The 19,331-nt window shown below is 43.4% G+C and overlaps 1 protein-coding gene across 1 annotated transcript in view; it reads left to right on the top strand.

The window, feature by feature from the left end:
- The window catches only part of HDHD5 (haloacid dehalogenase like hydrolase domain containing 5), a 95,580-nt gene extending 76,459 nt beyond the window's left edge, over nt 1–19,121 (top strand). The window contains exons 6-8 of the mRNA XM_069228070.1: nt 9,235–9,409; nt 15,614–15,802; nt 17,861–19,121. Coding sequence (XP_069084171.1) covers nt 9,235–9,409; nt 15,614–15,802; nt 17,861–18,239 — 743 coding nt within the window. The 3' untranslated portion in view covers nt 18,240–19,121. The remainder of the gene's footprint in view (nt 1–9,234; nt 9,410–15,613; nt 15,803–17,860) is intronic.
- The last annotated feature ends 210 nt before the right edge of the window (nt 19,122–19,331 follow it).

Here is a 19,331-nt window from a genome sequence, read left to right as displayed (position 1 = left end):
AGTATACCTTATAGCCAGTTTCTGTGGGCTCGCAGAATTTGTTCAGATGAGAGTAGATATGATTTGGACATCAGGAATTTGATGGAAAGATTTCTAAATAGAGGATGTCCTCTCAACATTTTGGTGGATGCACAGAACAGAGTCAGAAGTAAAAGCAGAGATGAGTTTTCAACAACACACCTAAAAACAGTGAGACAAAACAATCGTCCCCTAGAATATTCTTGCAATATAACCAACAGCATGGCTCCTTAAAAACTATACTTCAGAAAAACTGGCACATCCTACAGAATGATCCCAATATCAGGGATAGCATTGGTCCACATCCATCCATAACTTTTCGCAAGGCTCACTCACTAGGGGATCATCTAACTAGAAGCTTTTTCTCTATAAAAGAAAAGACATCCTGGTTGAGCAAAAAAAGTTTGGGATTTTGGAAGTGTGGCCACTGTAAGGCATGCAAGTATGCACAAAATATGCAAAGATATCAAACGTTTGATGGTCGCTATTGTGACATCAAGGATCGCATTACGTGTGACACTGAATTTGTGGTTTATGTTGTTGAATGTGGATGTCATAAAAAATACATTGGCAGTACCATCCACAAGCTAAAAGTTTGATTTTTATAACATTTTAGAGCCATTAAAAATCAAGACAGAACATATCCCCTGGCCAAACACTTCTGGGACACACATAAAGGGGATTCCAGCACATTATCTTTTTACGGTATTAAGTCTATTAAGAATAATCCTAGGGCTGGTGATAGAACATCGGAGCTTAGGCAAATGGAATCCAAGATGATTTTATTACTTGGTTCTGAATCTCCCTGGGGGCATAATCTTGATGCTGAATTACATGTTCATCTAAGATAAAGCATAGATTGTTTATTGCATTTATGAAACACCAGTAGAGGGATCTGATGTGTTGTGAAATTTTGCTTATACTAAACTGTGTATATAATTTGATCCTTACAACTGCCGTTTATAAGGGATAATTTTAACGATATAGATGATATATGCGATTTTGCAGAATCTATAGGAATATGTATTTGTCCCCGATTGAAACTTGTTTAGATTTTTCCAAATTCTTACCTTTTTAGATTTTCTCTTCCTTTTGAAATCAATATTTATAGAAGAGTTGACATATAGATATATGTATTTATCACTGTTCTTCACCAGGTATAGACACATAATTTGATATAGAAGTAGTTTTTTCTAATTAGCACTTTGCACTTTAGCCTGCGGCCTTTTTCCATTTCCATCTTATATACATGCATTAATTACAATTATACAATATAGATTAAAATAGAATAGATTAACCTCACACAATAAATTCATCCTTTCCATGACGTCAATGCATGACATTATGAAAGAAGAAGGTAAATCTAAGGTCCAATGAACTAAATGATTACATATAAGGGGCTAAATTATAGGTTGACATTAAATACATAGACTATACAGAAGACAAAATTTCAGTATGGTTTAGCTAGATATTACAATTGGTTGTGTATATATATTGCATTTGTCACTTTATAATTGGTTTTAGATTTTGAATTCAGTGATTATTGAGATCTTATTTATTGAGAGAATTGTAAATATGATGGTTGTCATTTTTTCTTTTACACTAAATTGTACAACAACAGTTATTTTGCTGATTGGTCTGTATGTATGAATCATTTATAATATTTTATGATATTTTACATTATTCACAATATTTAAAATATTTAGAATATTTAAAATATTTGAGATATTTATACTTAAATTGTTCGAAATATTTAAAATATTTATATACAAAAACCAATATCGGAGAATATACTTTACCAATATTTGATAAACTAGATTGAAAATTGGTGACTAAAAGAAATTGATGATATTGGCCAAATAAGTGCATTAATGCAAGTTCCTCATAATACTAATTTTGGCATGATACATAGATAATGATGACATAATTACTTATAAGGACACAGCCACATATTAGGCAAATATATCAATGAGATACACAATTGATTGTCAATTATTATTCTTAAATTTCAAATTTTTAATTCTTAATCAATTTTTTGTCAAGTCTCCTTTACATCAAATTATATATATGTTTCATGCAATCATGAAATATGTGAGGAATATATAATGTTTCAATGTTTAAAACATCGAAAGTAGTTTATGTTAACATTGCTGTGTCAAAATTGGGCACAAATATATTGATTGTATTTATATTGTTGCATGTTCCAAGATGGCCGCTGAGGTAGATCACACTACAATGCAATGAAAACAAATGATGGATCTTATTTTGTATATATATGGTGCCGGTTTCTTGACCGGATTTGTCCAGTAGAAGGCACTTTGCCGAAACGCGTCGACATTTCACTGCAGGACTCTGTGTAACTATTATAAGGGATACATTCTAAATAATTCAATTTAGCATTGTTGAATCTGACTTCACTTTAATGGTCGGGATTTAACCAAGGAATTGGTGCAGCCGTCGGATGGTTATCGTTCCATCTGTTGAGGATTATATATATATATATATATATATATATATATATATATATATATATATATATATATATATATATGGAAAATGTCACTTACCCAGTGTTCATCTGTTCGTGGCATGAGTCGCTGCAGATTCACATGCTGTGCACAGTCCGCCGAGTGTTACAAGTTGTTTTTTCTTCGAAGAAGTCTTTTCGAGTCACGAGACCGAGGGACTCCTCCCCTTTCGGTTCCATTGCGCATGGGCGTCGACTCCATCTTAGATTGTTTTCCCCACAGAGGGTGAGGTAGGAGTTGTGTATATTAGTAATAGTGCGCCCATGCAATGGAATGAATACTTATGTACATAATAAAGGTTTAAAGTAATATATTTACAAATGTACAATTGTTTAAGATCTACTTCTAAACGGCTACAGGCTCCCGGGGAGGCGGGTGGGCGCATGTGAATCTGCAGCGACTCATGCCACGAACAGATGTACACTGGGTAAGTGACATTTTCCGTTCAATGGCATGTGTAGCTGCAGATACACATGCTGTGCATAGACTAGTAAGCAGGTATCTCCCCAAAAGCGGTGGTTCAGCCTGTAGGAGTTGAAGTAGTTTGAAATAATGTTCTCAGTACAGCCTGCCCTACTGTGGCTTGTTGTGCAGTTAACACATCTACACAGTAGTGCTTGGTAAATGTATGAGGCGTAGACCAGGTTGCTGCCTTACATATTTCATTCATTGGAATATTCCCTAGAAAGGCCATGGTAGCTCCTTTCTTTCTGGTTGAGTGTGCCTTTGGTGTAATAGGCAGCTCTCTTTTTGCCTTAAGATAGCAGGTTTGAATACACTTAACTATCCACCTAGCAATGCCTTGTTTTGAAATTGGATTCCCTGAATGAGGTTTTTGAAAGGCAATAAATAGTTGTTTTGTCTTCCTAATTTGTTTTGTTCTGTCAATGTAGTACATTAGTGCTCTCTTGATGTCTAATGTATGTAGTGCTCTTTCAGCTACCGAATCTGGCTGTGGGAAGAACACTGGTAATTCTACTGTTTGATTCAAGTGGAACGGTGAGATAACCTTTGGTAAGAATTTTGGATTTGTTCTTAGAACTACCTTATTCTTGTGTATTTGAATAAATGGTTCTTGTATGGTAAATGCCTGAATCTCACTCACTCTTCTTAGGGATGTGATGGCAAAGAGAAATGCAACTTTCCACGTTAAGTATTGCATTTCACAGGAATGCATGGGTTCGAAAGGTGGACCCATGAGCCTTGTTAAGACAATGTTGAGGTTCCATGAAGGAACAGGTGGTGTCCTTGGTGGTATAAGTCTCTTTAGGCCTTCCATAAACGCTTTAATGACAGGTATTCTAAATAGGGAAGTTGAATGAGTAGTCTGCAGGTAAGCAGATATTGCGGTGAGATGTATCTTTATGGAAGAGAAAGCTAGATTTGATTTTTGCAAATGTAGTAAATATCCTACTACATTTTTTGGAGATGCGTGCAATGGTTGAATTTGATTATCATGGCAGTAACAAACAAATCTTTTCCATTTATTTGCATAGCAGTGTCTAGTGGAAGGTTTTCTAGCTTGTTTTATGACCTCCATACACTCTTGTGTGAGGTCTAAGTGCCGAATTCTAGGATTTCAGGAGCCAAATTGCTAGATTCAGCGATGCTGGGTTTGGATGCCTGATCAGTTGTTTGTGTTGTGTTAACAGATCTGGTCTGTTGGGTAGCTTGACATGAGGTACTACTGACAGGTCTAGTAGTGTCGTGTACCAAGGTTGTCTTGCCCATGTTGGTGCTATTAGTATGAGTTTGAGTTTGTTTTGACTCAATCTGTTTACTAGATATGGAAGGAGAGGGAGAGGGGGAAAAGCGTACGCAAATATCCCTGACCAGTTCATCCATAGAGCATTGCCTTGGGATCACTGGTGTGGGTACCTGGATGCGAAGTTTTGGCATTCTGAGTTTTCTTCTGTTGCAAATAGGTCTATTTGGGGTGTTCCCCAAATTTGAAAGTAAGTGTTCAGTATTTGGGGGTGAATTTCCCATTCGTGGATTTGTTGGTGATCTCGAGAGAGATTGTCTGCTAGCTGGTTTTGGATCCCTGGAATAAATTGTGCTATTAGGCGAATGTGGTTGTGAATCGCCCAATGCCATATTTTTTGTGTTAGGAGACACAACTGTGTTGAGTGTGTCCCCCGCTGTTTGTTTAAGTAATACATTGTTGTCATGTTGTCTGTTTGACAAGAATGTATTTGTGGGTTATCATGGGCTGAAATGCTTTCAGCGCTAGAAATACTGCTAACAGTTCTAGGTGATTTATGTGAAACTGTCTTTGATGTATGTCCCATTGTCCTTGGATGCTGTGTTGATTGAGGTGTGCTCCCCACCCTGTCATGGAAGCATCGGTTGTTATGACGTATTGTGGCACTGGGTCTTGGAAAGGCCGCCCTTTGTTTAAATTTGTACTGTTCCACCATAGAAGCGAGATGTATGTTTGGCGGTCTATCAACACCAGATCTAGAAGTTGACCCTGTGCATGTGACCATTGTGATGCTAGGCACTGTTGTAAGGGCCGCATGTGTAACCTTGCGTTTGGGACAATGGCTATGCATGAAGACATCATGCCTAGGAGTTTTAATACCATTTTTGCTTGTATCTTTTGTGTTGGATACATGGCCTGTATTACCTTGTGAAATGTTTGAACCCTTTGTGGACTTGGAGTGGCTATCCCTTCTGTTGTGTTGATTGTCGCTCCTAAGTATTGCTGTGTTTGGCACCGCAAAAGGTGTGACTTTGCATAGTTGATGGAGAAACCTAGCTTGTGAAGGGTCTGTATGACATACTTTGTGTGATCTGAACACTTTGTTAGCGTGTTGGTTTTGATTAACCAGTCGTCTAAGTAAGGGAACACGTGTATTTGCTGCCTTCTGATATGTGCAGCTACTACTGCTAGGCATTTTGTAAAGACTCTTGGCGCGGTTGTTATTCCGAATGGCAACACTTTGAATTGGTAATGTATTCCTTTGAATACGAACCTTAGGTATTTCCTGTGTGAAGGATGTATCGGTATATGGAAATACGCATCTTTTAGGTCTAATGTTGTCATGTAGTCTTGTTGTTTGAGCAGTGGGATCACGTCTTGTAATGTGACCATGTGAAAGTGGTCTGATTTGATGTAGGTATTTAGTGTTCTGAGATCTAAAATTGGTCTTAGTGTTTTGTCCTTTTTCGGTATTAGAAAGTACAGTGAGTAAACTCCTGTGTTTTTCTGTGGACTTGGTACTAATTCTATTGCGTCCTTTTGCAGTAATGCTTGAACTTCTAGTCCTAGAAGATCTATATGCTGTTTTGACATATTGTGTATTTTCGGTGGGACGTTTGGAGGGAATTGGAGAAATTCTATGCAATAACCATGCTGGATAATTGCTAAGACCCAAGTGTCTGTTGTTATTTCCTCCCAAGATTTGTAGAACTGGCTTAGTCTTCCCCCCCACTGGTGTTGTGTGAAGGGGTTGTGTGACTTGTGAGTCACTGTTTATTTTGAGGGGTTTTGGGACCTTGACATTTTCCCCGATTTCTTGGGAATTGGCCTCCTCTGTATTGTCCCCGAAAACCTCCCCTTTGATATTGTCCCTGGTAGGGAGGTGGTCTTGTTTGTGAGGTGTTGGTTTCTGTGGGTTGACCACGAAACCCTCCCCTAAAAGGTGTTTTCTGAAATGTGCCTCTGCTCTGCGGGGAGTACAGTGCGCCTATGGCTTTGGCTGTATCGGTGTCCTTTTTTAGTTTTTCAATGGCAGTGTCCACCTCTGGCCCAAACAATTGCTGTTCATTAAACGGCATATTGAGCACAGCCTGTTGTATTTCAGGTTTGAACCCAGATGTGCGCAGCCATGCGTATCTCCTAATTGTGACTGCAGTGTTTATTGTCCGTGCAGCTGTATCCGCTGCGTCCATGGAAGACCGTATCTGATTGTTCGAGATACTTTGTCCCTCTTCCACCACCTGTTGTGCTCTTTTTTGGAGCTCTTTGGGTAGGTGTTCGATGAGATGTTGCATTTCATCCCAATGAGCCCTGTCGTATCTCGCCCAGAGTGCTTGCGAGTTGGCGATACGCCACTGATTTGCTGCTTGTGCTGCAACCCTTTTTCCCGCCGCATCAAATTTGCGGCTCTCCTTGTCCGGAGGTGGTGCGTCGCCTGATGTATGCGAGTTGGCTCTCTTACGAGCTGCCCCCACAACTACTGAGTCCGGTGTCAGTTGTGTCGTAATAAATATAGGGTCTGTGGGTGGCGCCTTATATTTTTTCTCCACCCTTGGAGTTATAGGTCTGCCTTTAACTGGCTCCTGAAATATTTGTTTTGAGTGCCTTAGCATTCCCGGGAGCATGAGAAGGCTTTGATAATGGCTATGGGTGGAGGACAGGGTGTTAAAGAGGAAGTCATCCTCAATAGGCTCCGAATGTAGTGATACATTATGGAATTCGGCTGCCCTAGCGACCACCTGTGCATATGAGGTACTGTCCTCAGGTGGTGACGGTTTAGTTGGGTACGACTCTGGGCTATTGTCTGATACTGGGGCGTCGTAGAGGTCCCATGCATCTGGATCATCCTGGCTCATTGTGGTATGAGCTGGCGAGTGTGTTAATGGTGGAGTTTGCGCCGGTGATGCATGAGTTGATGGTGGTGGAGAAGGTGGTGGAGTTACTTTTTTCACCACCTTTGCTTGTGGTTGCTTGTCTCCTTGTTGGAAGGCAAGTTTCCTTTTGAGTTTGATTGGGGGAAGAGTGCTGATCCTCCCAGTATCTTTTTGAATAAAGAGCCTCTTTTGCGTGTGATCTGGCTCTATTGTTTGTAATTCCTCTTCAAATCTGTGTTTTTTCATTTGAGAGGACAGTCCTTGTTCCTCTGAGTAGGAACTGCTTCTCGGTTCGGATGCCGGTGGTTTCGGCACCGAAACCCTTTCTAATGATTTTTTCGGCTCCGACAAAATCTTTTTTCTTTTCTGCGTCGTGCCCTCTCGGTGCCGACCAATCTCGGTGCCGCTGTCTCGGTGCCGAATGTTGTCTGCGCCACTCTCTCGGGCCCGAGAGTGCTGCGTGCCTGTATCTCGACCGGAGTCGGATGACTTCGGCAGCAGCCCGCCCTTTTTCGGTGCCGATGGACGGTCACCTACTTTTTGGGTTAAGCCATGGCCTGTTGGCGGTGGCGTCCCCTGGGCTTTGTCAGTCTTTTCGTGAGCTTTTTGTTTCGACGTCTTACTCACGGTTGACGTTTCTTCGGCGTCGAGTTCTTCGGAATCCGACTCTTGGATGGAGAAAGTTTCTTCTTCTTCCTCCTCGAACCGTTGTTGTCCTGTCGGCGTGGACGCCATCTGCAATCTCCTGGCTCTTCGGTCTCTGAGCGTTTTCCTCGACCGAAACGCGCGACAGGCCTCGCACGTATTCTCCTTGTGCTCGGGGGACAGGCACAAGTTACAGACCAAATGTTGATCCGTATAAGGATATTTAATATGGCATTTAGGACAGAATCGGAACGGGGTCCGTTCCATCAGTCTTGAAGTCGCACGCGGTCGGGCCGACCAGGCCCCGACGGGGGATCGAAATTACCCAGAAGGGCCACCGGAGCTCTTCAAGATTCGGTGTCGATGTGTGCTAACTAACCCGATACCGAACGAAACAATACCGACGATTTTTTCCGAGATTCTAACTAACTTTCTGACCCGAAACACGGAGCGAAAAGGAACACGTCCGAACCCGATGGCGGAAAAAAAACAATCTAAGATGGAGTCGACGCCCATGCGCAATGGAACCGAAAGGGGAGGAGTCCCTCGGTCTTGTGACTCGAAAAGACTTCTTCGAAGAAAAACAACTTGTAACACTCCGAGCCCAACACCAGACGGCGGACTGTGCACAGCATGTGTATCTGCAGCTACACATGCCATCGAACATATATATATATATATATACTGAGCAGACACTTTGCTTTAGTAATTCCAGGTTAATTGCAAGTGTGTGTGATGCTAACGCGAATTTGACTCTACTATGTAAAATATTAAGTGGCATAAAATATTTTAAAGTTAAGACCTAACAAATATATAAATCGTTTTCAAAAGAATAATACTGTTTCAATACTGTATGTGCTGCTAGTGGTACACATGCAGCCTAAACTAGTCCTTCTATGCAACACCGCCCTCCAAGAGTAAACCTTGACTGTTTGAGCTCGCTGCCCTGCAGACGTGAAAACCTGAAGAGGGGGTACTTTACAGTTCAGTGAGCTTGCAACAATATATGGGTGCAAGAACAGCTGCAGTGCTTGTTACCAGGATTGCCTAACTAGTCAAAGGCCCAAACAACTGACAGGACACTGCTCATTTGTCAGATTTATTGGTTGGTCGTATTTCTCCAAATCTATTTGAACATTGCAGCAGTAAAATAAGACATTGTCTGTATTGTTGTACAGTTGAATTTGAACCATATAAACCATAAAGCGGACTTTCTTCACTGCCCTGCTTAGTTTAAATAACGTTTGCAAAATCTTCTACAGAGAAGTACAAGTATGCTTCAACAGATCCAACAGTATATATGTGACATTGGTATAGTGTTAACCTAACTAAAAGGCAGCCTAGCAGTGGTACTACGGAAGTGGAGATCTGATTTGCAGTTCATACATGTTTGCATGCAATTGGTACCAATATTAAATGGATGTTTTTTGAAGTGATCAAATGGCCATGTTTCTATTTTTCTAAGCGGTGGTCCTGTTTGGAGAGCCCATCCGTTGGGAAACCAGCCTGCAGTTAATTACAGATGTCCTCCTGAGTGGGGGGAACCCTGTAACCTGGCTTTCGCCACCACCATATCCCCATATCCCAGTCCTGGCATGTAACATGGATCTCATGTGGATGGCAGAAGCCAAGATGCCAAGGTAGGAAAGAACATCAAAGGTCTGCTTTTCTGAAGTTTGCAGTGTAGCCAAAATAAATGCTGTGATCAGATTGGTTTGTTCTATGACTTAGCCTCCTTTATCCCTAAAGATAGGTTTGCCGAAGAAGTAAGGAGCAAACAAAAAGTTTGTGATGGTACAAAGCTTTCACTGAACCACTTACTGTTAGCATTGTCAACACTGTCCTACTGCAGAATCACGCAGGACAAAGCAACAGGTTCAACATTGTAGAATAGAAGTTCCGCAGAATGGGGTTTCCTGGTCTGATTGCCTTCAATTTTGAGCTTGCTAAAAGACCACGAATTTCTTCTTGATGCAATAGGCATGCTTCCCACATGGACCACACTCATAACCCACAAAATTCCAACCACACACATCAATAAATTAATAAGAAACTCAAGCCTTCTATTCCTAACTCATCTTTGTTTGCACCGGTTGCTACAACAACCGATGTTGGGACATTAACACTACTCTGCTCATCATGCATGACACCAAAACAATTCCAAATAGAACACTCTGCAATTCATTATTCTTCAAACCAAGTACTCACTACGGTGTGGCTACATGCCTGATAAGGCACCTTGCTACCATGTGAAGGGTAAGAAGCATGATATGTATATGCAATTTGTTGGACCTGGCTTTTTGACAGGGTCATCCTTCCTCCTATTTTTCTGACCTGTTGTTGTTGGCTTTTGACCGCTGGGCACTTTACCACTGCTAACCAGTGCTAAAGTGCATATGCTCTCTGTGTAAATTGTACTATTGATTGGTTTATCCATGAATGGCTATTTAATTTACTTTTAAGTCCCTAGTAGAGTGCACTATATTGTAGATTAAATGCTACTAGTGGGTCTGCAGCACTGGTTGTGCCACCCACTTCAGTAGCCCCTTAACCTTGTCTCAGGCCTGCCATTGCAAGGCCTGTGTGTGCAGTTTCACTGCCACTTCAACTTGGCATTTAAAAGTACTTGCCAAGCCTAGAACTCCCCTTTTTCTACATATAAGTCATCCCTAATGTGTGCCCTAGGTAACCCCTAGAGCAGGGTGCTGTGTGGGTAAAAGGCAGGACATGTACCTGTGTAGTTATATGTCCTGGTAGTGTAAAACTCCTAAATTAGTTTTTACACTACTGTGAGGCCCACTCCCTTCATAGGCTAACATTGAGGCTGCCCTCATACACTGTTGAAGTGGCAGCTGCTGATCTGAAAGGAGCAGGAAGGTCATATTTAGTATGGCCAGAATGGTAATATAAAAACCTGCTGACTGGTGAAGTCGGATTTAATATTACTATTCTAGAAATGGCACTTTTAGAAAGTGAGCATTTCTTTGCACTTAAATCTTTCTGTGCCCTTCAATCCACGTCTGGCTAGGTTTAGTTGACAGCTCCTTGTGCATTCACTCAGACACACCCCAAACACAGGGTACTCAGCCTCACTTACATATATCTGCATTTTTAATGGGTCTTCCTGGGCTGGGAGGGTGGAGGGCCTGCCCTCACACAAAGGACTGCCACACCCCCTACTGGGACTCTGGCAGACAGGATTGAACTGAAAGGGGGCTTGGTGCATTTCTTAGACACTCTTTGAAGTCACCCCCACTTCAAAGGCACAACATAGTATAAAACAGGGCCTCTGCCCTACCTCATCAGACACTTGCTGGAGAAGAAACCTCAACCAGAAACTACATCCTGCCAAGAAGAACTGCCTGGCTGCTCAAAGGACTCACCTGTCTGCTTTTCTACAAAGGACTGCTGCCTTGCTGTTGGCCTGCTGCCTTGCTGAACTGCCTGGCTGCTTAAAGGACTCACCTGTCTGCTTTTCTACGAAGGACTGCTGCCTTGCTGTTGACCTGCTTCCATGCTGACCTCTTGTCTGGCTGTAAAAGTGCTCTCCAAGGGCTTGGATAGAGCTTGCCTCCTGTTCCCTGAAGTCTCAGGACCAAAAAGACTTCTCTCTTTCACTTGGACGCTTCGTGCGCCAAAATTTTCGATGCACAGCTTTTTCCGCGGCGAGAAAAACACCGCACACCGATGCTGATCGACACGACGTCTTAGGGACGACCGGAACTTCGACGCACGGCCTCGCAAGGACAATGCCGCCCGACTTCCAGAGGAGAAATCGACACGACGCCTGCCGTGAGATCGAAACTTCGACGCACAGCCCCGCGGAACGACGCGCAGCCGGAAAACTAGCAGAAAAATCCACGCACAGACCCAGGACATCTGGTAATCCCCGTGACCCATAGAAGGAGATGGTCCGCGTGCCGGAAAACGACGCACGTCTTCCCCGATGAAAAATAACAACGCAAGTCCGTGTGTGAAGGGGTGCAACCGACGCACACACCATTTTTCCTCCCGTAGAACGACGCACGTCTCCCCGCGTGAAAAATAACGATGCAAGTCCGTGTGTGAAGGGGCGTAACCGACGCACACACCATTTTTTTCCACGCATCTCCTCTTCTGCGGCCCTCTGTGGAGATTTTCAACTCCAAACCAGGTACTTTGTGCTTGAAAGAGACTTTGTTTACTTTTTAAAGACTGAAGACACTTTATATCACTTTTTAGTGATATCTTTACAAATTCATATTGCAACTTTGATCGTTTTGACCTGCAAATACCCAGATAAATATTATATATTTTTCTAAACACTGTGTGGTGTATTTTTGTGGTGTTATATTATGGTATTGTATTATTTATTGCACAAAGCTTTACACATTGCTTTCTAAGTTAAGCCTGACTGCTTGTGCCAAGCTACCAGAGAGTGGGCACAGGCTGATTTTGGATTGTGTGTGACTTACCCTGACTAGAGTGAGGGTTCTTGCTTGGACAGAGGGCAACCTGACTGCCAACCAAAAAACCCATTTCTAACACAATTAAAAAACAATACAATATAATTTTCACCTGGAAACCACCCACGACTGCAACACCACAGCCCTGCTGGACAACCTCACAAACCTCGGCCTCAAGCAGCTGGTCACCTCACCCACCCACCCACTCAGCAAGACACACGCTAGACGCCATCTTCACCTCCAGCAGCCACATCACCGTCACTCACACAACCAAACTCCACTGGACTGACCACCACTGCGTCCACTTCTCCTTCATGAAACCCACCACCAACAACACACTACACCCTACCGCAAGTGGAACAAGATCTCCAAGGAACACCTGATCTCCAACCTCGCACAAGATCCACCTCCCATCACCCTCGACCCCAACACCGCCGCCCACAACCTCACACAATGGCTAGAAACCTGCGCAGACTCCCTCGCCCCTTTGAAAACAAACAACAACACCCGCACCATCAAGACCACCCCCTGGTTCACCATAGAACTTCAATCTTCCAAATGAGAATGCCGAAAAATTGAGAAAGCCTGGCGCCAAGAACTCTCAATGAGCAACTTCTCCGCCCTCAAAACAGCCATACGCAAACACCACCAACTCATCTGGACCACCAAACGGTCCTTCTACAAAGAACGCATAGACAACAACGCGCACAACAGCAAGGAACTCTTTGCCATCATGAAAGAACTCACCAAACACAAATCCTGCACCATCGACCCTCCACACTCCCAAGACCTCTGCAACTCCCTCTCCAACTATTTCCACTGCAAAATCGCAAACATACACGACAGCTTCACATCATCAGCACCCACCACCACTACCACCGACACACCCAACACTACAACACCCTGCCGCACCAACCGACTGAATACCTGGACCCCCACCAACAACGAAGAAATCGGCAAAACCATGAACTCCATCCACTCAGGCTCCCCAACAGACCCGTGCCCCCACCACATTTTCAACAAAGCCAGCCAAATCATCGCTCCCCAGCTCCGTGCCGTCATCAACAGTTCCTTTGACACCGCAACCTTCCCAGATATTTGGAAGCACGCCGAAGTCAACGCTCTTCTAAAAAAAAAAAAAAAAGCAGACCTGGAAGACCTCACAAACTACCGGCTCATTTCTCTTCTCCCCTTCCCCGCAAAGGTCGCTGAGAAGATAGTTAACGCACAACTGTCTCGCTTCCTAGAAGAAAACAACATACTCAACACCTCCCAGTCTGGATTCCGCAAGAACCACAGCACTGAGACCACCCTCATCGCCTGCACAGTCGACATCAGGACCAGAGTGGACAAGAGCGAGACCGTCGCCCTCATCCTCCTAGATCTCTCTGCAGCTTTTGACACGGTATGCCACCAAACCCTCGGCGCACGCCTTTTCGACGCCGGAATTTGCCACAGGGCCCTGGACTGGCTCACCTCCTTCCTCTCCGAAAGAACCCAAAGAGTTTGCCTCCCTCCTTTCCGGTCTACAGCCATCAAGATCATCTGATGGGTCCCCCAAGGATCCTCCCTCAGCCCCACCCTCTTCAACATCTACATAGCTTCTCTCGCCAACATCCTCAGTCATCACAGCATCACTATCATTTCATACGCTGACGACACCCAGCTCATCATTTCCCTCACCAGGAACCCAGCCACCGCCAAGATAAACCTGTACGCCGAACTCCTCGACATCACCAAATGGATGACAACAAGCCACCTCAAATTGAACTCAAACAAAACAGAGATCATCATCTTCGGCCCCAACAAGACAGCACTGAACAACTCCTGGTGGGCCACCACCCTCGGACCACCCCCAACACCCACCACCCAAGCACGCAACCTTGGAATCATACTGGACTCATCCCTCTCCATGACCCAGCAAATCAACGCCATATCATCCTCTTGCTTCAACACCATTTGCATGCTACACAAAACTTTCAAATGGATACCTTTAGAAACAAGAAGAACAGTCACCCACGCCAACATTAGCAGTAGACTGGACTACGGCAACGCCCTCTACGCAGGGACCACAGCCAAGCTTCAAAGAAAACTCCAGCGAATCCAGAACGCAGCCGCACGTCTCATCCTCAACCTCCCTCGCCACGAACACATATCCACCCACTGCAGATCCCTACACTGGTTGCCCATCAACAAAAGGATCATTTTCAAAGTCCTCGTCCACGCTCACAAAGCCCTCCATGACACTGGACCGGCCTACATCAACGAACGAGTAAACTTCCACATACCAACTCACCAGCTCCGCTCCGCGGACCTCACGTTCGCTACAGTCCCCCGCATCCAACGCACCACCTCTGGTGGTAGAACCTTCTTTCACCTCGCCGCCAAGACCTGGAACTCCCGCCCCACCAACCTACGCAAGACCTAGGACCTCCTAACCTTCAGAAAGCACCTAAAAACATGGCTTTTCGAGCAGTAGCCGCCCCCCCCTCCCAGTGCCTTGAGACCGTCCGTGTGAGTAGTGGGCTTAAGAAATCATTTGATTGATTGATTGATATAATCCCTTCAAAGGGTCTTCTGTTGGTCTGCCTGCAGGAAGGCCTGGAAAGTCTAAAGACAACAGTGCTCGAAAAGCCACCTTGAGACATGACAAATAAAATTGTGTTTAGAGGATATTAGACATCATTCAAGAGACTTTGACCCCTATGTCACTGACCCATGCCTGTCCAGGTTCAGCTGCGGTTAGAGGTCATTATTATGTGGCCTCCTGTTCATCATACTATAAGAAATGAGTAATTAGTTTCAGTGCAGTTTCTGGTCATCAAGCCTCCACGTTACTAAATAAGACCTAATTGACACTCATTAGTAGTCAAGCTGGAAAAAGGTGGAAATATTAATTAAAAGTACAATTGTAGTTTATACCAGAAAAGGTATAGTTTTGACTTTCTGATGTGTCCCTGTTCTTACAAGGCGCAATTGTGGCTTTACCTCCCTTAATGACCTCCAAACTGGTGGAGGATTTGAAAAGTCGTTCTTTGCAATATAATTGTCACAATTGATCCACCGGCCGGATGAAGATGGGGTGAAATGCTAAGGAGATACAGTGTTTCAACCTCTTGCCGCTTCTCTTGCATGGGTATTTAGAAAGGGTAGTAAGGGTAGCCCAGAACTTTGCATTTAAGGCAGCTTAGCGGGTAAAATCAACTCTGATGCCTGCATTAGTACTTCCATGCCAGATTTCAGCCTCCCATAGTCGAGTAAGGAGTGAAAGAAAATAAACAAGCTCCTTTCTTGCCCATGAAATTTGAGGTGATGACTTCTTGGTTTATGTGGCCTTGTGATTGCCAGAAGTAGGTACTAAACTTTAATTAATTTCTCTTATTCATTCTATCGGAGCAGGTTCGGACATGGCACCTTTCTCATCTGCTTAGAACACATTTACAAGAAGATGACAGGCCGTGAACTGAAGTATGAAGCCCTTGTAGGCAAACCCAGCATTGTCACGTACAGCTATGCCGAGCACCTGATCAGGCAGCAGTCGGAGCAGCATGGATGGGCACTTCCTATCCAAAGACTCTATGCCATTGGGTAAGACATTAGTCAATGTGCAGATAAAGATATTGCAAAGGTGGTGGATCCATGCTGTTTGTGCTGCGGGGAGAACCAGGTTACCTTCTTTCACACCATTTGGTCATGCCCTGTGATATACCCTTACTGGCAACAAATGCTCACGGCCATATTAGAGGTGATCACCAGGCATATTATGAGTGATGGGGGGAACGAAGATATAGAAGGCACTTTGTCGCTATGGGTTTCTTGGTAGCCAAACGTGATCTTACCCGGCAGTGGCGATCAGAAGTCATACCAACCATGGAAGAATGTGCATGTGGCACGGGCTACTGTGTCAACAAGGAGGAGCGTATACCTCCAGGGGTTCCCCACACAAAAATGTGGGACCAGTGGGGGACTTATAATTAAGATTTTAACCCGCTGTGGAGGGCACTGTGATGTGGTTAATTTCTCTCTGCTTGTATTGGAAACATCTTGGAATAATTGTATGTAGTTATATTTCACTGCTATGCATTGTTGTATAAAAAGTTATAGTACTGGAAATGTTTAGTGTGAAGGGGTGAAAACACTTTTACTTCAGCCTCCGCTTATCTTCATTCTTGAGGATCTATCTCCATGCTCTCCTGCTGATTCATGTACACCTGCTGTTCACATGCTTTATTTTTATACTCCACACATGTGGGCCGTTTGTATGCTTCGGAATGCAAAACCAACAAGCACCCATGACCTGCATCTCGTGCTATCGCCACGCCTCTACCTACAAGTGTAACCACCTTCAACCAGGTTTCTGAGACCTCCACTAACTGCTGGTGAATCACAAGATCAAATCGAAAATTCTTTGCACCATCTTTAGAGACCTTTCATAAGATGCCTCCACTTTACATACTAGTCGTATTACTGCTCTTTGCACCATGTCACGGGTACAATTTGTGACCCTTGAAGTAGCTGAAACACAGGTGCAGACCCCTGAGAGCCCAACACACTAGTCTGTGGAATTACCCGAGGTCTGAAACCTAAACTCTGAAAACTGACCTATTGTGGTTTCCTTTCAGCTGACCTCCATGAAGAATGCACTTAGTGATTTAAGAATATTGAACAGGGACCGCACATGTATCTTGTTGGGCTGTAGTTTCTCAATCATATCTTCACATTACCTGCTCAGTGCTCCCAGTTTAACAGAAGGTGACATGTAGCACTTTTAAAAAATAGTAACAGCAGGCCCCATGTGGCTGGAGGGCCTCATATATATATATATATATATATATATATATATATATATATATATATATATTTTTAACTCTAATATGCAAATAGATTTTTTGAGTGCAAAAAAAGGAGCAATGTATCAAAGGCGCATTGCGATTTGCAAGCATCTGCAAGTTACTGTTTACACTACGCAAGTTACTACGAATTGTTAGGAAAAGGAGGCATGAAATTGGCACCCCTCCCCCAACTATTCTCCTAATAAACTAACAGCGGCTCGTGGCAGCAGTAGCAAACCATTGATTGAATCCTGACATCCGAAAGGGGCTGCTACCCATGATCAATCGGGAAGCTGTCAATAGGTGACAGCTTCCCCTTGTGAATGTGGGCTGTAGGCAATGGGAAAAGCACATCAATCCAGGGGGACAGCAGCATGCTCCACTTATTCTCTTTGCATCAGTCAATTTTTTAAATTGCTTTTCCTGTTGCTTTGTGGAGCAGGGGGTTTATTGTCTACAGTTTGTGAATGCCACTGTAAGCATCTTTGCAGAGAATCCGGCCCCATAGATCTGCATAAGCCAGTTTTTTTTTCTGAATGCTCCCAAATGTCAGTTTGTATAATGTGATAGATTAGTCCCAGCACACATCCATTGTGTTTATGTCCTTAACCTACATTCACCCACGAACCTGCTGACAAAATGTGTCATTCTCCATTTTCTATGGACCAATTATGTGTGTTTCTCTCTAATTTACTGCAGCACTGTTTTTTTGGAATTTGCCTTCCCACCTCATTCACAAGCCATAATGAGTAACATAATCTATTGACATTTTTTGGGAAGTTACTATGTTTTTCTCTTATCTGCCTTATTACAGAGATAATCCCATGGCTGATATCTATGGTGCCAACCTATACAACCAGCACCTTAAAACCATCCACCAAGAAGGTTTACAGGCAAAGGGCGGCCATGCAGATGTGGAAGCCATGAATCATGCGCATCCCAGCTTTGGATGCTTGGAGAATTTCTCTGGGAACCATGCGCAGAGCTGCACCTCCATCCTGGTCTGCACTGGTGTTTACCGGAACCATGGCGATGTGCCTAGTGACCCCAACGAGAGTGTGACGGAGACAGTGTTCCATGGACATCGGGACTTCCACTTTGATCCCAGCCTAGTGGAGGCTTCCTCCATTGTGCAAGATGTCAGCGAGGCTGTGGACCTGGTTTTTCAGAAGGAGAACTGGTGCCCTGTATGAGAAATACAGAGATCACATGTATGTGATGCAACTACTGTGTTTTGATCAGTAGAACTTGAACAATTTACCTAAGATGGCACTGATTTTCAAGTTGTGTTTTTAAGTGAATACAAGGTGCACTTTGTCTGATACTATTTACATTGTCAGCTCTGCCAGATGTGAACGAGGATGATTTCAATGGGCGAATCTTCTCACAAGAGCACCATATCCACCATTCGCCAGAAATCTACATCTCAACCTCTTTATTTCAAACTTGGTAGAGGTAACACTGTTTTTAAAACTTTTTTATTGTGTTTTATGTAATGAAATGTTATTTTGTATCGTGCGGTGCTTACCAAAGCTTTAGGTTGCCTGCTTTTAATGAACTGGAACCTGAATGCTTTGATATTTCATTCAAACCTCCTACAGAGATCTGGGTGCATTTCCTCTTACATAGAACAGGGTATATTTCTGTATCATGTAGGGATGAAGGAGACAAATTGAGAGCCCAGCAGCTGAGGCAGAATGGCTGTGCCTCTGTCAATGCCCATTTTCTAATGGTCCTGGAGAAACATGCGGGAAGACTAGTATTGTTTTGGGACCAGAGAACCAGCATATTTAAACATTAAGGTTTATAGAAACCATTCATAGAATGATTCGTTGATGGAGCCGGGTAGGTGTATATCCTTTCGGCAAGGTTGACATCACCTCACTTCAGCCTCATGTCAACATTAATTTACACAGTTCTTCTTACTGAAAGTAGAAATAAGGTCTCTTCTGTTTTCCTGCTTTCATGGGCATCAATCTGGCAAGCTTAGTACTAGAGGAAGGTAACACAAGCTCCGTTTCTATGCTTAAAAATGTTTCTTCTAAAGAAGTATAAATAAAATCTTTTTGACCTCAGATATTAAGATTTTAAACCAAAAATATATTGGTTCTGTATTAAAAAAAAAAAGTCAAAAAAGTTTTGTGCATTTAAAATTATGTACTCATCTTAGCAGGGGCGGCTCCTCCGTTAAGGCGGAGGAGCGTTGCTCCACTGGATTGTGGGGAAAGGAAAAACAAAATGATAATAACGTGATGTTATTATCATTTTATTTTCCCTGGGAGTAA

Source organism: Pleurodeles waltl, chromosome 4_1 (assembly GCF_031143425.1).
Source record: "Pleurodeles waltl isolate 20211129_DDA chromosome 4_1, aPleWal1.hap1.20221129, whole genome shotgun sequence".
Taxonomy (NCBI): domain Eukaryota; kingdom Metazoa; phylum Chordata; class Amphibia; order Caudata; family Salamandridae; genus Pleurodeles; species Pleurodeles waltl.
Note: the sequence above shows the minus strand (reverse complement) of the source record. Positions and strands in the feature narration are given on the sequence as shown.